This window comes from Lemur catta, chromosome 10, assembly GCF_020740605.2.
Source record: "Lemur catta isolate mLemCat1 chromosome 10, mLemCat1.pri, whole genome shotgun sequence".
Taxonomy (NCBI): domain Eukaryota; kingdom Metazoa; phylum Chordata; class Mammalia; order Primates; family Lemuridae; genus Lemur; species Lemur catta.
Genome location: NC_059137.1, coordinates 83090551 through 83114367, shown reverse-complemented (window position 1 = coordinate 83114367; position 23817 = coordinate 83090551). Strand labels below are relative to the sequence as shown.

The following is a 23817-nucleotide window of genomic DNA, read 5'->3' as shown; positions in this document are numbered from 1 at the left end:
CAGGAAATACATATTTTTCAAAAACAGAAGCCATTTCTAAACACATGACAAGATGAAAAATAAATTGAAGTTATCCAAGAATATTTTTTTAAATCTGCATGCTGATACTGTACACATTAAGCAAGAGTTTTGAAAATCATACATTGGGGCCATTGCACCACTGCTATAAAAAATGGATTTCATATATTTGTTTGCTCCTGAGAGAAGGTCACAAGGAGAACTCTGGTAGTGGGGTACTTGTGGAGCCTGTGAAAACAGATATGCCAGCTGCATTCAAAAGATAGCTAGGGAGCAATCCTCAACTCATTCTCTGGGGGTTCCCGTATATACATATTAAAATAAATTTGATAATTTTCTCTTATTAAAAAAAAAGATAGCCAGAGAAATGGACTTGGCATGTAGCAGATGCACCAGGCCCCTAGCTGAGGCACTGAGATGGGGACATGAGCAACGTCCAAGTAAAGAATGAAGGGTGGCTGAGTGTGGTGGCTCATGCCTGTAATCCCAGCACTTTGGGAGGCAGAGGTGGGAGGATTGCTTGAGGCCAGCAGTTTGAGACCAGCCCAGGCAACTTAGTGAGACTCTGTCTCTACAAAAAATTAAAAAAATTAGCTGGTTTAGGAATGAGAGGAAAAGGAAGGTGGGTGAGGTAAGTTCAAGAAAATTAGAAATGCAATGACAAAAACTCTTACATTAGAAACATAAAGCAGAAAAATAACACTAAAAGTCAAGCCAGTCATGTGGAGATTAAACTTGGAGTTTTCTAGCATGAAGAAAAGGGGAGACGATAGAGGTAGGAAAGTGTCTGAGAAAAAAATTAAGAATGTAAGATACTCTCTTAAAGTGAAAAAACAAAAAGCAAAAAACCTGTCCAGGTGACTGTAATCCTAGCACTCTGGGAGGCTGAGGCGGGAGGATCGCTCGAGGTCAGGAGTTCGAGACCAGCCTGAGAAAGAGGGAGACCCCGTCTCTACTAAAAAATAGAAAGAAATTATCTGGACAACTACAAATATATAGAAAAAATTAGCCAGGCATGGTGGCGCATGCCTGTAGTCCCAGCTACTGGATTTATTTTCGTTTCAGACAAAAGTCACTGGAGAGACATGTTTCCAGATTGAGGTACTTTTCTTTCTTAATTATAGGGATAAATTAAAAAAAAAATAGAAGCACCCAGGCAGAAAAACAAAACCTACAAGGGAACAAAAATTAGCCTGGTTAGACTTCTCCCAGAAGATAACACAACAGCATCAACAGGCTTTTCAAAGGAAGCGTGACAAGAACTGTAAGGCCAGCTGACTTTAATGATGTATCCCTCCCCTGCAACCTGTGCCTTTTACTTGTGCGTTCCCAGAGCCTGGCATGAAGCAGGTGTCAACAAACACCGATGATCGTGAGGGCACAAGTCAAAGGGAGCTCTGTGTACACTCTAGTAGAGTGGCAGATCTACACCGTCCTTCCTCCTTTATCTATTTTCCTTATGAAATTTAGGGCTCTTTCACTAGACAATAATGTGGATAAGATTACAGGTTGAAATTTTGATTTTATTTCAAAATGATAAATGAACCGAGGCATAGTTCTGACCATGTACTACTTCTGCAGGGCTTGTGAAGTTAGAGAAACAGTTCCATGGGGACTCCAGTCAGACCCAGAATGTCACCAACCACACTTGTGACTGGCAGAGATAGCCTCTTTGATCTTCAGGGATTTTTAAAAGTTCTTCATCCTAATTTCTGAATATCATAAAAAGTAAAAAGCACTTTCATTTTGTCATTCTTTTTTTTGAAAATGTTTTTAGTGGCAAACAGGACTACTTCATTTTTATGAGCATAGTAGTTATATGTCAACTTATTTAAAATCAGAGACGGAAAAATCCAGAGACCTCTGAGTGGCACTGCTCACCCACTGAAGGCCCACATAAATAGGTACTCACGTTCATGTTATCATTTCTACAAAGAGCAATAAAATAATGTTTGTAAATCAGAAGTACAGTAGTAGCAGTTCACACATATTTGATATGCTTTCACACAAGGATTTGGTAAACAACAATAAATATAATTTCCCCTCTTCAAAACAAAAAAGGGATTTATAGGGAAAAAGGGGTTACTTTACTTGGGTTTATCAGCACACCATTGTTAATGTGCTTTGAAAGAATTAAAAACCATGAAGCTGTATTCACTGAATACTGGTCCATAGTTATATCTTTACTTTTAACCTGGCTTAAATACATACATCATGGCTTTCTATTAAAATCCTTAAATCTATGGTAATTTATGATAGACAAGACTATATTAAAAATTTTTTCCATTAACAATTTCATTAAATTAAAAAAAAAAATCTGACACTTCCCTTAAATGTTAAGTTGAAACCTGATCTATGCTGCTGTGTCCTGTGAAATGAACCTAATTTTCCAAGTCCAAAGGAACGCCTGAGCGGCCATTTAGAGTGCTGCGTTTTCCTTCCCTCATGGTTCCTGCTGGGTCCTCTTCGTTGGGGCTTTTCCCTGAGTCATGTATTTACTGGAAAGGCTACCTGGAGGAGGGGAAGAAACAAAACCCAACATAAATGAAACAAGCCTCCCTTTATCACAAAAGCCACAAAATTACTTATATTGTTAGTCACAGAAAGTTTTCACACTGGAATTGGTCATTTGTTTTGAATCGAGTAATTAGACTAGATATAAAAAAGTATATATGAACATGATCTATTAAACATAAGCTTAGTCAAAATTCTTTCTAAATACAGACAAGTTTCTAGAGTGGTACCATTTTAACATATTTGCATGTTCACTATTTCCATGTTGGTGTGGAGGGCCAGATGAACCAAACTTTTCAAAGCTTCTTCTTGGCATAGATCAGTATTTTCACTTGCAACCAAACAGAATAGACTGCAAAGGATTCTCTAGCCAGAAATAAATACCTTGCATCATTACTTTGCAAATATGAAGCTGTACATGGTGATACTGTATTACTAACTTATTGATATTAAAGGAAAAATGGAATTTTATTATATTTACAGGTGAAGAACAGGAATGAAGATTACTAACTAAAACCATACCATAGAACAATTACTAAATTTTGTTCTGGAGTATGAACAAATAGATCAATGAAACAGAAGAGAGTTGAGAAATTCTTAAGTGATTATGTATAATAAAGTAGTATATGATGAAGGGTGCATTTCAACCCAACAGGGGAAAGTATGGATTACTCAATAACTGGTATTATGTCAAATAAGTAAATTTGGGGGGTGAGAATCGGGTTGCTTTCCTTCCTCACACCATAACCTTAATCTCCAGCCATTCCAAATGAATTACATAATTAATGTACATATAAGAAAGTCAGGCTGGGTGTGGTGGCTAATGCTTATAATCGTAGAACTTTGGGAGGCTCAGGTGGGAAGATTGCTTGAGGCCAGGAGTTTGAGACCAGCCTGAGCAACATAGTGAAGAGATCGGTCTATAAAAAAAAAATCAGCCAGGTATGGTGTTTCATGCCTATAGGCCCAGCTACTTTGGAGGCTGAGGCAGGAAGATCCTTGAGCCCAGGAATTTGAGGTTGCATTGAGCTATAATGCTGCCACTGCACTCCAGCCTCGGCAACACAGTGAGACCCTGTCTACACATACACGCACGCACGCACACACACAGTATAAGTAGAGGTGAATATTTATATAAATATGGGGTGGGGAACACTTTTCTAAGCACACCACCAATCACCATCCCTAATAGACTTGTAAGTCAATAAAGAAAAGATAAATAACAATAAATAACTAGGTAACGAAAAGGCAGTATGTGAAAAAGAAAAAAAAATGGCATGACTATACGAAAAAATATTCAGTATCAGTGGGTAATCAAAGAAATGTAAATTAAAACAAGATATCAATTTTTGATTATCAAATTTGTTAGAAGAATAGATGATCAGGAAGTCAGGTAGAAATTTTGCTAAACAAATATTCCTAAAAACCTTTTAACAATTTAAAAATATAAACAACTTAAATGTCCCAAACTTGTGATATGACTAGGTATATTATGAACCATGTATATAATGGAATACTAGGTATACACAAAAGGATAATTAATATAAAAAAATGAAGTCACAAAATTACATGAGTATCATTTTCATAAAAACCAAAAATTGAAAACAAACAAAAAAACCCACCAATTGTATATTATTGCCTCATTTATCTTATCTGTAAAACGAGGACAATAATACCTATTCCTCTTCTTATTGTGAAGATTAAATGACTACACATAAAGCAAATGGAACAACAGTACCTGGCACATAGAAAATCCTCAATAAATGTTAAATATTATTACATTAACGCAAAAAGGACAGGAAAATGTTGCCTCCAAAAAGTAAACAGTAGCTAATGATAGAATGGAGGGAGTATAGATGGTTTTTGTTTTCTTCATTTTGCTTAACTATACATTCTAAATTATCCAAAGCAAATATATTAATCATGCAAATAAAAACATCCTCCCCAAAAGCGTACTTTCAAAGCAAGGCATCTAGACAATCAACTCACAGTGAAAAATATCAGCCAGGGAAGTTTGCAGTGTCAGTCAAGAAGCAACAAACCACTCTACTATTCCTACCCCAGAGTGTCACTGTCTAGAGGTTTATAGGTCTATCTTTGATATTCTGAACTGCACTAAGTATTGAGATTAGGCTTTTCATTAGAGGGAAAAAAGTTTAGATCGCTACCTTATATTTTATACACATAGAAATTCCAGATGGATTAAAGGTCTGAAAAAACAAAGTTTAAAAACTGCTGGAAGAAAACAGAGATGGGTATCTTTATGACCTCAGGTTAGAGAAGAATTTCTTAAAGATAATCCTAAATCATGAACTGCATGACCACGAAACTAACTGTGGAAAACCAATAATCTGATCATCTGAAAACTAAAAACTTTGGAATGGCAACAGACACAAAAAGTTGAAACACAAGATATACTGGAGGAAGATATTTGGAATGTATATAACAATAAAAGAGCAGTATTCGGAATAAATAAAGAACCTTTACAAATTAATAGAAAATTTATATTTTCAAATTAGTAGGGAAATGATAATTTAACAGGAAAATGGGCAAATGATTTGAATAGATAATTCAAAGAAGAGGAACTCCAACTGGCCAACAAAAACGTCCTTAGCATCACCAGAGTCAAGAAAATATACCTGAGAACAATACCAAAGTAGTTTTGATCCATTGGATTTGTAAAAATAAAAATTTTGACAAGAATCAAGTATTTGGAAGGATATGCAGAAATATTAATATTCCATATACTGCTGGTGGGAGTTATAATTGTTTCAGCCAGTAAGTGTGTAATATTGATAAATATGTAACTGAAATGCACATAAGCTCTGATCTAACAATTTGACTTGCAGATACGCATACCCTCATAGAATCTCTCACACATGCTCAAGAACACTCCCACAAGGATACTCCCTATAATACTGTTTACAACAGTAAAAAATCACAAACAACCTGAATGCTCATGAACTGGGTAATGGATACATAAAATACTCTGTATTCATACGATGTAAAACTGTAAAAAAAAACAAAAAAAACCTAAAACTAAATCTACATATAGCAACATATAAAATTTTTAAGATAATTTTGTTAACTAGATATGAAAAAGGTTGCAGAATATTTTTTTCTATTTTTCTTTTGTTTTATTTTATATATATATTTTTTATCTTTTTACTCTTTTATCACTATACTAGCGAGGATTTTTTTTTAAAAAGAAGAGATGGGTTCTCACTATGTTGCCCAGGCTCACAGGCTCAATTATGGCGTCCTACAGCCTTGAACTCCTTGGCTCAAAGCAATGCTCCTGCCTCAGCATCTTGAGTGGCTGGGACTACAGGGATGTACCACTGCACCCAGCTTGTAGAACATTCTTATTATGCAGTATGATATGCCATTTAAATTTAAAAATTTACCAAGGATACATTTGCTAAGGAATACATATATAAGAATTTTAAAAAGAACTAGAAGAGGGATGGGTAAAAAAAGAAAAAGAACTGCAAGGATACTTAAATTCATAATAATGGACGCTTCTAGGCTAAGGGGGATATGAGAGAGGAAGTGGGCCTGGGGCTGGTAGTCAAGGGCACTTCCATCACCTTAGTGATTCATCTTTTTTAAAAAAGACTGAAAAACAATGCCAATTCTTTAGAAGATGAGTTATTGTTATATCATTATTTGTACCTGTTCGTTTTCCCCAAAATGTTACTCTAAGAATAATACTAACAGTTGTACTACCATATCATTTAAACATGTAATCTACTACATTAAACCTTTAAGAAGACAGAATAATGGCCAGCAAACATATAAAAAAATGTTCAACATCTCTAATCATTAGAGAAATTCAAATGAAAACCACAATGAGACATCACTTAGCCCCAGTGAAATTGGCCTCTATCAAAAAAATCTCAAAACAACAAATGCTAGCGAGGATGTGGAGAGACGGCAACATTCTTACTCTGCTGGTGGGACTGCAAATTACTGCAACCTCTCTGGAAAAGAATTTGGAGATACCTCAAAGAGCTAAAAATAGAAATACCACACGATCCAGCAATAGCACTATTAGGCATCTACCCAAAAGAGCAAAAGACATTCTATAATAAAGACATCTGCACCCGAATGTTTATGGCAGCACAATTCACTATTGCGAGGATGTGGAAGCAACCCAAGTGCCCGTTGATTCATGAGTGGATTATTAAAATTTGGTATATGTATACAATGGAATATTACTCAATCATAGGAAACGACAGGGATCTAGCAACCTCTTATATTTTCCTTTGAGCCCATTATCTAAAGTGAGGTATCACAAGATCGGAAGAATAGGCTCCACATGTACTCGCCATCAAACTGGCACTGACTGATCAACACTATGGTGCTCACACAGTAGTAATATTCTCCAGGTATTAGGGCATTGGGGGGGTAAACTCACAACTAATGGACGTGGTGAGCATTGTAGAGGGGAAGGGCATGCCTCTAATCCCCGGCTGGGTGAGGCAAAGACATAAAATGGAAGCAAAATGTTTGTACCCTCATAATATCCTGAAATAAAAATAAAATAAAGCTTTTTTTATTATTTCTGAACATCATATAAAATATTTGCATATAAAAAAACAGAGTACGAAAAATAAGAATAAACTTTTATATAATGCAGGGGAAGAACATAAAATTTATAAAATTTTGTAAGCATGACTTGAAACCACCCCAAAGTTGGCTAGATCAAGCTATTAAAACATACATACAGGCCGGGCGCGGTGGCTCACGCCTGTAATCCCAGCCCTCTGGGAGGCCGAGGCAGGTGGATCGCTCAAGGTCGGGAGTTCGAGACCAGCCTGAGCGAGACACCGTCTCTACTAAAAATAGAAATAAAAAAAATTATCTGGACAACTAAAAAAATATATATAGATAAAATTAGCCGGGCATGGTGGCACATGCCTGTAGTCCCAGCTACTCGGGAGGCTGAGGCGGTAGGATCGCTTAAGCCCAGGAGTTTGAGGTTGCTGTGAGCTAGGATGATGCCACGGCACTCACTCTAGCCTGGGCAACAGAGCGAGACTCTGTCTCAAAAAAAAATAAAACAAAACAAAACAAAAAAACAAACAAACATACATCTGTATGACAAACACATCTAAGTGAGGTTAAAATAATAAACTAGCTTTAGAGGTGGTAATGGATGATGCAACATATTCGACAACGCATGAATCAATTCCTACGTAGAAAGCACTCCTAAAAACAGATATGAATATTCTAGTACAAAAATACAAAGACATAAAGAAATACAAATGAAAACAGGCAAAAAAATGTTAGAGTTCAATGGTAATTGTAGAAATTCAAGAAGATTGGCAAAATAAAAAAAGACTACCCTAATGTAGTCAGGGTATGGGAAACAGGTCAACACTGACTCTCTAGGATTGGTAACAATTACAATTTGGCATCACCACCAAAACGGACATATTTTTTAACCTATCATTCGTGTAAGGGGGGATTCATCCTGACGAAATAAGTAGGCAAATACGCAAACATTCATTATAGTGCTTTATATAAAACAGTGGTCTTAGAATTCGGGTCCATGGGTCCCTGAGCCTACTTGACAGGGCATGTAGGCAAGGATAGTTTTAAGAGAGTCAATTTCCTGATCCTCAACTTATACATGTACTTTCTTAAAACTGGTAAGTCTGTGAATGCCTCTGTGGTCAAAGCTTTGGGCCACTTCTCAGCAATCACTCCACTTTTCCTTTCCAACTCCCTTTTATCAATTATTCTTCTCCTACTTTACAAAAGAATCATCTCCTAACCACCCAAATCTTACTGTGGTGCATTGCCACGAGGTGAAAAAACCTGGGAAGGCAGGAGGCAAACAAAATGCTGATGGCTGTGGTAAATGTGAATGCCTCTAATAAAAATGCAAATTTTTAGCTTTTGTAAAATTACATTGATAGCTGATAAGCATTACAAACACTTTTTGATGCTACATCACTATGTGATTTTTGGTCATATAATTAAGGAATCAAAATAAATGACTGGCACTGTTGTAATACATCTTCTGTTCCCAAACTAATAATAAGTATAATAAACTTAAAGATATGTATAATAAAAATAAATCATTTTATGATAAAATCCCGTAGAGGAAGTACAGCAAAGGTATTCAAGGAGAAAAGGGAAATGACATAAAATTTCTGTCTGTTAAAGAAGACCTGTAAGTGGGTATGAAAAAGCAATGATACTTATATTTCATTTAACACATTTAAAGCTGATCTAAAAATTTTATTTTAAAATGTCATATTTATAACACTTCCCCTCAAAATTATATGCTTGGCAATTATAATGAAAAATTTAGGTATCGACTTAAAAATGTACAAGATGATATATGAGCTTCCAATATTTTGGGAGAGAGTAGGTAAGTAAAAAAGTTCTGAAGACACTGATATACCAAATATTTGAAAACAGCCAGTCTATTAATAAGGAATGATGAGTAAACAATGTTGTATCTGACAATGAAATCTCCCCATACTATTTTAAAGAGTATTTCCATTATTCTAAATTTATCATAAAGATCACTGGTTTTTTGTTTTTGTTTTTTTAAATCAATAGGCTTTAAAATTTTGATCAAAGTTACTTAAGTATACATCCTCATGAGGATGAAAAGATAACCACCAATCTCTTATAGCATTTCTAATTTTTAAGATTTCAAGCCAAGATCAAAATGAAATAAACGAAAAAACAGATTATTTTGTCCTATAAATCAGAAGAAATACATTATAGCAAGGTTGGAGACTTTCTGTTCACTACAATAACAAAGGGAAGTGATAATTTATTGTGTGATGTGTCTGATGCTGTGTTGAGTGCTTTATCTATATGAAGTTAATCCTAACAATAATCCTGTGAGGTCTTAGCCCCAATTTACCAATAAGGAGACCGAGGCATAGACAGGCTAGATAACTTGAGAGAGATCACAAAACTAGTAAATGTTTGGGCTGGATTTCAAACCCAAGGGTCTGACTAAAACTCAACAGTTTTTTTTGAGTCAGGGTCTCACTCTATTGCCCAGGCTGGAGCCTTGAACTCCAGGCCTCAAGTGATCCTCCTGCCTCAGCCTCCCAAGTAGCTAGGATTACAGGCATGCATCACTATGCCAGGTTAATTTTTTTATTTTTTGTAGAGATGGTGGTCTCAAGTGATCCTCCTACCTCAGCCCCCAAAGTGCTGGGATTACAGGTGTGAGCCACTGCATCCCGCCAAAACTCACATTCTTGACCATTCTCCCTCTTAGTCTTTTTTATTTCTTCAAAATATGTTCACATTTAATCAATAAAACTTACTGAATATATAAGGAACTGTGTTAGCCATGTGTATGTGGGGTGGGAGGTAACAGTGAAGAGCAAGGAAATCCTTGGAACTTTCTGTCTACTACTACCTAGTCTGGGAGTTAAGAACTCTCTGCAGCCTAGTAGAAAGGCATGGAGGAAGGTATCAGGAGAGGAAAGAACCTGACTGAGGGCTCACTACGGGTGGGTGCTTTTATCTTCTCTAGCACCCTGTAAGACAGATAGTGTCAGCACTAATTCAATGGAGTTGGCCTCTGGTGCTCAGAGAAGCTAAACCTCTTGCCAAAGGTGGATGCGGCTAAGCAGGAGAGCAGGGGCTGTCCGCACCAGCATGCTCTCTTAGGAAACTACTAGTGGGTCACAGACAGACTTAATACCATGGAAAGGAAAAGCTTTGGGGAAATCAATACTACTTACAGTTGAGACATTATTTCACACTTTTAACAATGTAGGTGATTTGCATGCATTTATCAAGGAAAAACTTAATCTGTCGCATACTTACTTGAAGAGTTTAATTTATTGGATGGATTTTAACCACCTATAAATGTTTTCTTTTTTCTCATATAAGGTAGCATAGTTATTGTAATACATTTTCTCTGTAGTAAGTCTTTTACTGAGAAGATAATTACAGAAATCCTATCTTATTGTCAATTGGTAATGCCAAGCATCCCTATTTCTCCCACTTTAAAGCAAATTATAAAATTATAGTAAAATTCTGCTTTCAAATGTGTGAAGTCTTCAGCAGGAACAATGCTGGGACCTGCAGGCGTGACGACACCCTGCAGAGCAACATATCAATGGAATCAACACCACAAGCTTTTTGCTGCTCTCGCACATGCAGGTGCTGGTCTGAGTACTTTCACATGAATTTCTCAACATCCCTGCCAGTCAGGCATTATTATCATCCCCTATTTACAGGTGGGAAAACTGAGGCATGTGGAGGATAAGGAGGTCTTTCAAGATCACGAAGCTAGAAGTCACAGCCATGTGATCTGACTGTGGGAAACCATGTTCTTAAACACTACGATGCTTTATATGCTTGGCAAAATGGACATCTTGACCAAAGAAGGATCAGTATTTTTCCTCTGTAAAATGTTTTGAAAATATCTGAAGGCTGAAGCTTATAAAAAAGTAACAATCTTTTGGTTTGTCTACACATGGTATCTATGTGAACCTCAAAATCTCAGAGGAGCTATGGGGAAAAAGAATTCCACCAACATGGGTTGGAGCGTTTCCCATGTACTTTCATCTCTTGGACTCACTCTCAGAGTTAACTTGGGTGTGATCTAGCACATCAATCTCCTCAGCTGCCTTTCAGGGTTGCTCTCAATATCAGCTCACCCACAGCAGGCCCCATTCTCATTTCACTTTTATTTGATATAGGGGTTTTTCCCAATAGAACTATTCTCTTTTTTTTGAGACAGGATCTCACTCTGTTGTCCAGGCTAGAGTGCAGTGGCATCATCAATACTCACTGCAACCTCAAACTCCTGGCCTCAAGCAATTCTCCCTCCTCAGACTCCCAAACAGCTGGGACTACAGGCTCATGCCACCATGCTCACCTAATTTTTCTATTTTTTGTAGAGACAGGGGTCTCGTGCTCTTGCTCATGCTGGTCTCAAATTCCTGACCTCAAATTATCCTCCCCCCCTCGGCCTCCCAGGGTGCTAGGATTACAGGCGTGAGACACTGCACTCACCAAACTCTTATTTTTAAGTCCGTGCATTCCACTGAGAATAATTACAAACCTTCCCAGGACACAGTTGCTCTAATGTTTTCTCATAGAGCCTACTTATCTGCCTATTTACCTTTCTTTTAAATTTTGATCATAAAGAGATCTGATGCCATTTCAAATGTTTTCCTCAATTATCTAAAAAAACCCAAAAAACTGTAAAATTCACACATCAAAAAAATAAATGCCTAGTTCTATTTAGATCATGTTTTGAGATAATTCATCTTGCTATTGACAGATACTTAAATAAGTCAGTAATTCCATTAATTTTTCTCCTGTTAATAACATCCAAAGTACAGTAAGGTTCCCTGCGGATATAGAGGGGGCCTGCAAGGGACTCAGCCATCCATGGGTTTGGTATCCACGGGGGATCCTAGAACCAATCCCCAGAGGATACGATGGACTTTAGAGACAACCCTCACTGACCACTTTGTCTTGGTCTCCTTTGTTTATTTTCCTGGAGTCTCTAAATTGGCAGCTCCACATCTCTACTCGGGTATCCAAAAGGTATCTTAAACTTACATGTCTAAAATAGAACCCTATTTCTGCTCCAAACCTTCTATTTTCTGAGTCTTCCCCTGCACAGTAAATTCAACCTCCATTTTTCCAGTGTTTAGGCCAAAAATTGAACTCTCATCTCAGAATCACTTTTCTCTCATACTTCACCATCTAATCCATCAACAAATTTTGGTGCTACGTTCAAAACATCCCGAATATGACCAGTCATCTCTCCCTCCTCAACTACTGTGGTAGCCTCCTAGTTGGTATTCTGAGTCTCCACTCTTGCCCTGCACAACAGCTGTAGGTCTTTTAAAATAACATCAAACCCTGGCTGACAACCCTGCAAGAGTCTCTCATCTAACTTAGAGAAAAAAACTCCAGTGGCTTCGGTTGCTGAAGACACTTCCCAATTCAGACCCATTTGCTCTCTGTCCTCACCTCCTGCTGCTCACCCCCTGGCCCACTCCACTCTTGCCACACTGCCTCAGTGGTGCTGCAGGAAAGAACTGTTTTCAGCTCTGCGTGTAACAGTCCAATGCCAATTTCACCCTGACTTGCCCCTTTGTTTCATTTGATTCTTTGCTTAAACGTTACTTTATCAGAGAGGCTGCCTCTTTGACCAACACTCTCTTTCCCTTTTCCTGCATTGTATTTCTTCTTAGCATTTGCCACCACGTGAAATATTATTAATATTTAGGCATCTCCTCATTGTCTGTATCTTCTGACAAGAACGTACAGACAGGGGCTCTGCTTGCTCACTAAGGTTTCTTTAGTGTTGAAGCCAGGGCCCTGCACTTAGGAAGCGAGGGGGAAGCTTAATAAATATTTGCTGAAGGAATGAATAAATGGCGTAGCTGAGAGGTGAGGAGTGAAATTCAGGCTAACAATTTCTTTCCTTATTTTGGTGCATAGCACATAATTCCACCAGGAGAAAACACCGCTGTTAAGACAGAAGCAATTTCAAAGCAGAAACAAAAAGCACAGGGGAGGAACAAATAATTGAAGACTATGGTTACTACTCAGGGCTGGTATAAGAATCACCAGAAACGTTTACAAAATACAGAGGCCCATGCATAACCACTGAAGAATCAGATTTAGGAAATGAAAGTGGAGGCCAGGAAACTGTATTTTTAAAAGTTACCCCAAGTGATTCTGATGTCCATCCCTGTTAAAACTGCATATTCAAAGGAAGAGTGCAAAAGGCATTTGGTAAAGTATACAGTAAATAAAATAACACACATTTGTTTTTTTTTTTAAACCCACATACCTGACTGGGGACTCAAAAAAACTGTTGGTTTTTGTTTCTTTTTGTCTTCATGTAAAAGCACTGCCTAAAAAATGAAATACACTGGCTTACAAAATCGGAAGGAATAGCATCTGAAAACAGCCTTAACACTGAAACCGCATCCAAGGAGAGCTGAAGTTAGTCGTGTGGGTAGCAGAATTTTGCAAGTCAACTAAAAAGCAAGAAACATAAGCTGGAATATTTAAACAAGGCACTGCCACCCAGTGCCCAGCAAGCCTCACCACACACCGCACGTGAGCGGCTCAGAGGAGCCCTGAGAGTTAGTCAGGAAGGAGGGGCTGCTGGCACCTCGCTGGGGACCTGGCACAGACGGTGAGCACTCAGTAAGTGTCTCTTGAATAAAGAGATGACAGAGCAGCTTCCTTCTCAGTTTTGAGCTAGGTTTACCTGAACAAATGTACCAGTTGGTCTCAAAGGGCTAGGTGAAGAAGGGGATCCAAATGTATAATCTGATTTAGTCATACCTAAAAAAGAAATCAGCACTTTTTGTTTCTACTTTCAACTGAAAGCAGTAGTTCTGTTTTCAAACTTTCACAGAAAGATTTTTTGTTGTTATGACAGAAGTACCACTCAGGACGTTGTACAAACAAAAAATTAATATATTTGAAGAAATGAGAGGTAGGAGCATAATTTTTAGACAGAAAGACGCTGATTATGTTCAATTGCTACTGGGGAAATTCACCATACTCTATCCCCACTCCTCCCTTCTGATTTCACTTTTGTAACATGATGACTACTTACTTCCATGTGTGAATACTGCATTCTGAAGAAACCACAGTCCTAGATGTGTGCTCATCCTTAGGCCTGATAATCCCCCTGCCACCCGGATATGCACCCCCCCCATCTTTGATTTGCTGTTGCACCCTCAGACTGCCAGAATCACTGCTCTGTTTGGAGGGCTTCACTAGTAAACAACTTAAAACTTGCTACTAGCTAGAAAAAAAAAAATCCATCAAAGCTGGGTCAACTTTACCACTTTGTTGTACCTAAGAGGAACACAATGAGAATCTGTTTCATGCTATTAGTAAACACAGACCTTGAGTTCTTATGAAGGGCAGCCTACAAAAATAATTTTGGTAAAATGATTTAAATCATATCTACACTATTTACACTTTCCTTATCTGTAAACTGGGGATATTAATACCATCACATTTAACAGAGATGTTGTGAATATTAAATGAGATTATCCATGTAAAACCATGTAAAGTACTTAAAATAGTGCCTGACACATAGTAAAGGCTCAATGAATGTTACCAATTGTTATGACTTTAATTTCACTTAAACACATTTCCCTCTTATTACCATAAAAGAAAATCCTTTTATTGTGGTGTATGTCCCATGTGAGCTAGCCAAAGCTGTTTCGCCCATAAACATTTAAGTCCTATTTTAAAAATAATAGATAAAAATTTAAAAAATATATTTCTTTTCGTATAAAGTTCCTAAAAAAAAACACAACAAGAATGGGCAATCTAAAAATCTTCTGTCTTGAAAAAGATAGTACACTATTTTGCTGAATATGATAAAATAAAATGGAAGAAAGGTATTGTTGTTCCAAGAACTATAAACACTGGAGTATTTTAAGGAAATTGCAAAGCAGCACAGACTCTTTTTTTTAATGCTATTCCCAAACACATACACACTAAGGATAGCAATAGGGTTAACACTTCAATTAGAAAAAGAAAAAAATGACTCCCCAGGGTTTCTTTCTTATGCTTATCAAATTCCATCCACTTGCACAAATTTATTCTGAGAAACAAAGTGAGAATGTATAAATTGCTTTGTAAATTATAGCTTACTGTACACACACACAAGGTACCCTTGCACATAACAGACTCTTAAAAAGGTGCCCACAACAGTCACTTCACCCATTTAGTAAAAATGGCCAATTCACATCCAACAAAGGGGGCAAGATCTGTGCATGATTTTGAACTATAGATAATATATATTTTCCTCATCATAAGAATAATAATCACGCTTACTTGTAGAAAATGAAAATAAAATCTAAAGAAAAAATCCTCCGTAATTCCCCTCTGCAGATATAACCAGTGTTAACCATGCAGCATACTTCTATTCCCTTTCCCGTGCACGTGCCTGCGTGCATATAGACAAAACCACCAGTGATTCACTGTGAGCCTGCAAACACAGTCTAGTGTCCTCAGCTGACCTGGGCTACTGCCTCCCCTGTTGGCTGGCCAGTGATTTGATTTCAACAGTGCACATACTGAGTAGCAAAGCTTAAGTTGTAGCTTGTTTTCTGGTCACTGAGGCTCTGTGTTCAGGTACTACGGATGATTAGACTTTCATTTCCTTGATAATCTTAGAAAAGCCCACTAAATGACTTTCATAAGACTCTAAATAAGGCCAGGAATAAGTGTTTAAGATGTACAGAGGATCAGAATTAAAGGGGGAGTGGGATTTCACTTTCTTAAAAACAATATGTCTTTTGAGTAAATATATTTGTTGAAGCAATGAATATAATGAAAATAGTCAATAATTCTAAAAAGGAGATTTCCCTTGAGATGTTAGTGCAAACATCAAGGTGTGATAGGTGTCCCTACCTGGAGAGCCTTTAAACTGTGGGCATTCCTTTTTAATATGCCCTTCTCTTCCACAAATAAAACAACGTTTTTCTCTTAAGTCTTTGTCATCCTGTCTCTTCCATTTTTCCACTGGTAGCCTGAGAATCTTCTCCCTCCCCAGGTCGACAGCTGCCCTCACTGGCTTGGCTTTCTGAGGTGTGCACGGCATGGGCTTATCTTCTTTTGTTAACACCTCCCTTTCTGTATACTTGTTTTGAATTTCTTTGTCCTCTTTGCTTCTTTTTTCTTTGTTCTCAGGGTATCTTTGGTTCAGGCCATCTTCCTGATCTCGCCGTCGCCTCACTCTGTAGAAGACATCATACTAGTAGGAAAAATCTTCATAGAAGCCTTATGCAATATTAAGCCAACTGCAGAGTTATGAGATAATCAGAAATGGAAGGTATCAAAGGGAAAAGCAAGAACTTAACAAACTAAAGTCCACCTTCTCTATTAAGAAGTTACCTCAGGGCTTAAGGGTATAATTTTTCATTTTCAAACTTGCTCTAGTACCATAAAACCAATTTTTGTAATTAGTGGGACTCCTTGGTTCAGTGAAACTCAAATTGTCCTTGGAGTGGTGTTTTGAATAGCCTTTCTGGTACATTAGCATTCTTGACTAGGCACTGGAAATTTGAGATGTGAAACCCTAAGTTCACAAAGAACAATGGTTATAAGGAGATTTGTGTTCTTAAATTATCAATATCATTTCTCCTTGCCCTATGTGATCACTGACTATTATTTGAGTAACAGGAAAAAGCACTAAAAAAAGAGCTCCTCAAATTCCAGGTGGTGACTTAATTTGAGTAGCATGTTTTAAAATAAGAATATTATTGTACAGTTAAAACCACCACTATTATCGACCCAAACAACATGTCTCAAGCAAGCAATCAAAAACACACTCCTCTTTGCTCCCTATAAGCATCACCAGAAGAAAGCAGGGTTACCAAACTGAGCAGCTCACCTAATCATAGCAATTAATAAGGGTTAGGCTGAGTACAACAAAGGGTCCTGCATTCTAGGAAACTGTTCATGAATATAAATCCCAACATGCTACATCTCAGTTATTGTACATTAGAAATGTAACTGAAATACTGAAAAAGCTCATTCAACTGTTCACTGACTAAAAAGATTCTGAACTTCTCACTACTGTAAGAGAAAAGAATTTTAGTTTCCTCTTTCCTTCTTCTGTCCTTGTTGGAGAGGCTAATTAATGATTAGGGCCGTGACCAAAATTAGGAAAGGAGATCAGGCCTGAAAGACTGCCACCCGCACCCCTGAGTCAATCCTAGTCATCTGAACTTAAAGCCATGTTTTAAATCACTTCATTTTCTTTAAAAAAACAAAGCAACAAAACATTTATCTGAAAAATGCTAGATTTCATACAAGCTTATTTTCTTTTATGATAGAACCCCATTTGAAAACTTGAATAAGAAAATAAAAACGAAACCACCCCCTTTGAACATTTACTTACTTTCTCCTCATAGGACAGTCCTTCATGAAGTGTCCAATTTTCCCACAAATTCGACAACATCTATCATTTGGGGCCAGCTCTCCTTCAGTTAGCACATCTGGATCAAAAAAGTACTCCTAGAAGAACAGAAATGTATACAAGCCTCAACTATTAAATGTAAAATCAAAATATATAACTAGACATTAAACAGTGATCTTACATATTAACGTTGACATATAATTATTTTCAATAAGTATTTATAACACTTAATTCAAAAAAAATCTAAAACCATCAAGGTCTAATTCAGGATCATTTTACCTAAATTCATTTTTGTCATGCAGTTCAACCCTAACCCTAAAGGTTTAAGCACATTTTTAAATAATCACATTATACCTCACCTCGAGTCAGCTTCCCCAGGACTGTGAGGAAGTAAGACCAGGTACAAAGGCTTTGTTTTCTCATAAAATGTAAAGGCTAACACCTAATGAATTGAAGAACATGATTTGTATTACACGGATTACATTGAGTAAAAGAAAACAGTTATGTGTTTACTGCATTGTTTTAGTGTGGCTTCTGACAGAAAAATAACAGAAGAAAGGAAAGACAATGGGTTTGGCCTCTTTGCCACTAAAATTAAAGTGGGGACCAGCAGCATTGGCATGACTTGGGAGCTTCTGGAAATGCAGAATCTTGGGCCTCACCCCAGACCTGCCAAATCAGAGTCTGCTTTCTAACAAAATCACCAGCTGATTTGTTTGAACAAGTTTCAGAAGCACTGTCGTAGGAGACTGTCACCGCAATATCCAGCAAAAAACAGATGTACAGATGTCATCCAACACTGGATGTTTTATGAGTCTTCATTGTGGGGTGGGAGGGAACGAGGAGTTGTTGGTCAGAGGGAACAAAGTTTCAGATAGACAGGAAGAATCACTCTTGAGGTTTACTGCACAACAGGGCGACTATAGTCAATAAGAATGTATTATATATCTCAAAATAACTAAGAGAGTAAATACAAATGTCACACCACAAAAAATGGCAAGTAAACAAAGCAGTGGATATGTTATTTGTCTTGATTTAATCATTCCACACTGTATGCATGTATCAAAACACATTGTGGGCCAGGTGTCAGTGGCTCACGCCTGTAACCCTAGCATTCTGGGAAGCTGAGGCGGGAGGACTGCTTGAGGTCAGGAGTTCGAGAGCAGCATGAGCAAGAGCAAGACTGTCTCTACTAAAAATAGAAAGAAATTAGATGGAAAACAATAGAAAAAAATAGCCAGGTGTGGTGGTGCACGCCTGTAGTCCCAGCTACTCCAGAGGCTGAGGCAGGAGGATTGCTTGAGCCCACCAGTTTGAGGTTACTATGAGCTAGGCTGTTGCCATAGCACTCTAGCCCAGGCAACAGACTGAGATCCTGTCTCAAAAAAAAAACCCAAACCAAACAAACAAAAAAAACAACACACTGTGGCACACAAATGCATACCATTGTTATGTGTCAATTTAAAATAATATTAATTAAAAAGTCTTTATTAAGGAAATTAATGCAGAAAAAATAACTTTAGTCTTAGCAAAATCATCTAGTCTCTAACCGTTTTTCTCTCACTGAAATACATTTTCTGTGAAATAACATTTTGGTTTGTTTTCAGTAACTATGGTTCCTTAGAAACCTGAGTATCAGGTTACATAAGAAGACACAGTTCTCTAGCACAGGCAGCACTGCCATTCTCCTAGTCCTGTTAAGAGGATTTATTACTCCCTTGCAAGCAGAATGGAAAATGTAGATTCACATCAGGAGAGTGGAGGATGTGCATAGATATGTACAAACTGGGCTTGGCCGAGGCCCAAATAAAGCTGAATGCTAGCGGAACAGCGAAGCTACCTACAAAGGCTGGCACAGATAATCAAGAATAAAAGGTATCAAAGGGAAAACCAAAAATTTAACAAATTTAAATTCACCTCTATTAATAAGAAGCTATTTGAAGGCTTAAAGGTGTAGTTTTTCTTTTTTTCATTTTCAAAGTTGCTTCAGTGCTGGTATTAATTTCCTTGGCATGTGTTACCCAAGGAAAAGAAACAGCAGCAAAATTAATTTTCTCACCCTAAGTCTACCTCTCTCTGCTCTCCTGATAAAAAACCTCCACCCAGGGACATTTAGAAATGGTGGTGGTGGGGGGGGCTTTTGGAATTATTTTGCATTATATTAATAATTATTTATCTTGGCTAGATTCACCAGACTTTCAGAGTATTATAGTTATTACTGAAGGACTATGTACAAATTAGGCACTTTTGAAATTAATTTTTTGGCATATCCAACAGACACTTACCATTTTTGAGGGGTAGTCCTTTGGAAATCCTTTGACAGGAATACCAAAGACTCTTCTACCATTGATGAAAGCTTTCATTATGAAATTTGTCACTAAGAAGAAAAGAGTAAGAACTCAATTAGATGGATTAAAAAGAAAAGAGACTGCATTAAAGTTTACAAACAAAATAACTTACTTTTCCTTGATAATCCAGCTCCAAGGTTATGATTCAAATCAAAAGGATCTAAGGAAAGAAAATTAAGGAGAGTAAATAAGATAACAGGAAATGCCATTATTCATCTAATAAGTGAAGCCCATATAACGAAAAGAATCATCTACTTTATCATTAATGATAGTATTAAATGACTGCCTTCTTATGAGCTTAAAATCTGTAATAAAGCTAAATAATATAGCTTTATTTTTTAAAAAAATTAAAAGTTTTTAATCAGCTTTAAAATTTTTTAAATTTAAAATTTTATTATTTTTTTAACTTTTAGTTTTTTGTGGAAAAACTTGCCTAAATATAAGGTAAGTTTTTCCACAGAAGTGTCCATCAGAAAAGAGTGTGTTGATTTATATTTAACTCCTTACAAAATCCTGTATATTATGATTGGTTGCCTAATTTTTAATAAATACTGTTTGGAGAAGACACAATAGCCTGATATGAGGTGACACTAGTTCTGGATGCATATAGAAATCACAAAATTTAAAACACTTCAGCACTGAATTTTCCTGCTAACTAACAAGTTTCATAAAGATCACTTTAGAAAATAATTCAGCATGGTAATCATAAAACATACTATGAATTAAAATATACACAGACACATTCACCTTTCCCAATGTCATGCCAACGGCTATTTGGGTCTCAGGATACAATTTCCAGTAAAATCTTCATACAGACTCTCATATGATCTTTTATGTCGGCATCTCAAATGTCTTAGATAGCTGTATACCTGATAGGTTTTGGAGTATTATTTTAATTGCTATGAGAAGCTTACCTACTTAGTTTGGTGATGCTTTCTTCTGGTGATTTTTATGTGTGCAGGTATTTTTGGTTATTTGCCTGGTATAGTAGAGATACTACAGTATTAGCTACTGTATAGTTAAAAACACTACAGCTACCACCACTGAAGTTTCCCAATTTTAGAGTAGGTGGCTATACAATCATGAAGACTTCTTTATAGTTTAGCCTATTACTAAGAGTTCATCTGAAAGTAACGTAGAAATTAAAAGCAAAAGATAAACCTTCAAAAATTGAAAACAAATCATACAAATCATTAATAATTGGCAAGCTTCAATGGATCCTTGCACTCAATGGAAAAAGAAAAGGCTTGTCCATGGTTGAAATAAATGTCAAAATTTACATACAATTACTTACAGGTAACAGTAAACAAAGATCATGAAAATTCACCTAGTGGCACTCTTCAAACCCTTTAACAGGAAGGTTTTAAAAGTCCCATTGTCTTGAAGATGTCTTATCTGTACTGCTACCTTATTCTTCAGTATGTGCCCAATAATAGTAAAAGATTTGTCATGGTGAAAGGACATTAGACATTTACAAATAAACCGTCAGGCTAGGAACAGACAAGCTGGTTTGGTGTGAGCAACAATGGGACTGCTGCACTGCCTATCTGGAGCAGTAGCTCCTAGCTGCTCTGGAAAAGCTCTGTAGGGAGGAAGAACAATGCCTTCATAGTTCAATCTCTATACTCTTAACAACTGTAATTCTATTTGTACCTTCAATAACAATGTATTTTGAGGTCCACTGCTTCTTAAAAGTTGTAAGCAGACTTTTTCTCCTGATGCTAATAACATGTTCCTTAAAATCAAATTCCTCTGTGTAGAAACGAAGAAGGCCCAGCCACAGCTGCCCAACAGATTCTGTATTTTTTCCATATTCTGGCCAATAGGCAGGCTAGAAACAGAAGTGAACAAGGGATATCACATTCTATAGTAAAGTGTTAATATCAATATTTATTTGTATCTTGGGGAGTACATTTGGATTTATTTCTAATTAACTAGTTTAAACAGACAAAAATAGAATTATATAACTTTCCTTTCATATATAAAAATACCATTTACATGAGTTTATTAATCTTAACTATATGACTTGGAGATAGGGAATGCTCAGAATTTTTAGTGTTAAACCTCAGAACATGTTAGTGAGAGAATCCCGAAATAAATTCTGAGACTTTTGGTGCTGCGTAGGTTATTAGGTCTCTGTAACTTAAAGACTCCCACAAAGCAAATGATACTTTACTTGGAATAAAGTTACTTAACCATTTAGAATTATTAGGCATTAAAGAAATACTGTATATAGTCCCTAGACCCTCACCTAGCTTAATAAAATAGTTTCACTTCAAAGAAAACATCTATAAATTGCTAGTTTTTCGCTATTATGATATAAGTATAACAAACAAAAAAATTGTTGAAAACCTATACTACAGCATAGTAGAGCTGATTTTTAGTCAAGGATATAGGAAACTCTTTACTCTTAAAATACGTACCAGTTCATCTATTTGATCAAAAAAATAAATATTCCAGCCATCAACAAATATTTCAGGTTTCTTTTCACCTTTGTATATCTGAAATTAAATTTTAAACTATTAGTATAGACTACAAACTTAATGCATTGATACAAAAACTTTTAGGAAAATAGTTAAAAATTAAACTATAGAACCACAAAATTTTAGAGAAGGAGGAGGGCTCAGAGATCACCCAGTTTTACAGGTAAGAATTACAATGTTATTTACTAATACCTCTTGAAGGACAGGAATGACTGGTGGATTCCTCTGCTGGAGAAAATATAGCACCATAAGAGTGTATGCATATGATGATAAGCTGCCTCTAGATGCATCACCGATATCACACATCTAGAGGGAAGGAAAACAAAGAACAAAGAAAAGAGCAGCAATATTTATTGCTAAGTTTGCAGCCATTTTATTACCATAAAAGAGATGTTTCTTTTGTGGACTAATAAAAATCACATTTTCAATGGCTCAAATATGCCAACAAAATTAACCCAACCCACCCCAATCCAACAAAGCAGTGGACAATTAGCCACAAGCAAGATCATATCACAGCGTAAAACTTCAGATAAAAAAATTTTCGCTTGCTCCACAGGGCTTCCCAAATAGTTACAGGAAGCATGTGACATGACTATAATTCATTAACAAGTACAGATTTCATGTTTTCAACAAGGTGTGAAGATGAAATGAAATTTCATAATAAATCACAACAGGAAGCATACTCACCTTTGTAAATACTTTCATGGTATAACACAAATATTTCACTCTGGGATCAATGGCTGAATAAGCAGATAAAAGCCTTGTGTTATGAAGGGCCTATTAAAAGGGAAATTACACTATAAGGTTACCGATTAGATGAAAAGGCTTTAAATTGGAATATTCTAAATAAGTTTACGCTGTGGTTCATTACATAGAGAAGACATTTAGACTAAAATTAACCTTTCCCTCTCTCTGAAGACAAGCTTCATTAATTCACTAGATAATAAAGAATTTTAAGTAACATCTGACTTCATGACCTCCATTATGTTAATATATCTTTAGTGTGAACAACTAGAAAATAAGGGCTATTAATTAAATGCTCTGTTCCCTTTAAGTATACATAAGATCCCTCCACCTATGGTATTATTTCAATTAAATGTCCTCAGCGGCCAGAGAGATCCCATAAAGCCCTGAAACAAAACAGGTGTGAGAGTAAAAAGACTTGGGCATATCTAGATCACACTGTGCCCATCTGAAAGCGTACCAGTGTCTCCAAAGACACACTTCACCACAAATTAAAACAAAAGTTCAGGCTGGGCATGGTGGCTCAGGCCTGTAATCCTAGCACTGTGGGAGGCTGAGGTAGGAGGACTGGTTGAGCTCAGGCACTCAAGAGCAACCTGAGCAACAGCGAGACCTCATCTCTACTAAAAAAATAGAAAAATCAGCTGGGCGTGGTGGCATGCGCCTGTAGTCCCAGCTACTCGGGAAGCTGAAGCAGGAGGATTGCTTGAGCCCAGGAGTTTGAGGTTGAGCTATGACGGTGCTACTGCACTCTACCTGGGGGACAGAGCAAGACTCTTGTTTCAAAAAA

General features: G+C 36.8%; 1 protein-coding gene across 5 annotated transcripts in view; it reads right to left on the bottom strand.

The window, feature by feature from the left end:
* Positions 1–1520: 1520 nt before the first annotated feature.
* TUT7 (terminal uridylyl transferase 7) overlaps positions 1521–23817 on the bottom strand; it is a 63008-nt gene continuing 40711 nt past the window's right edge. For 4 of the 5 annotated variants that reach the window (XM_045562191.1, XM_045562192.1, XM_045562194.1 and 1 more), the window contains 11 exons: positions 22971–23060; positions 22476–22589; positions 22224–22301; positions 21454–21631; positions 19913–19960; positions 19738–19829; positions 17435–17550; positions 15943–16268; positions 13772–13848; positions 13346–13409; positions 1521–2529 (listed from right to left, as the gene is read on the bottom strand). In XM_045562191.1, coding sequence (XP_045418147.1) covers positions 2462–2529; positions 13346–13409; positions 13772–13848; positions 15943–16268; positions 17435–17550; positions 19738–19829; positions 19913–19960; positions 21454–21631; positions 22224–22301; positions 22476–22589; positions 22971–23060 — 1251 coding nt within the window. In that variant the 3' untranslated portion in view covers positions 1521–2461. The remainder of the gene's footprint in view (positions 2530–13345; positions 13410–13771; positions 13849–15942; positions 16269–17434; positions 17551–19737; positions 19830–19912; positions 19961–21453; positions 21632–22223; positions 22302–22475; positions 22590–22970; positions 23061–23817) is intronic. The other variant, XM_045562193.1, reaches the window with a different exon arrangement.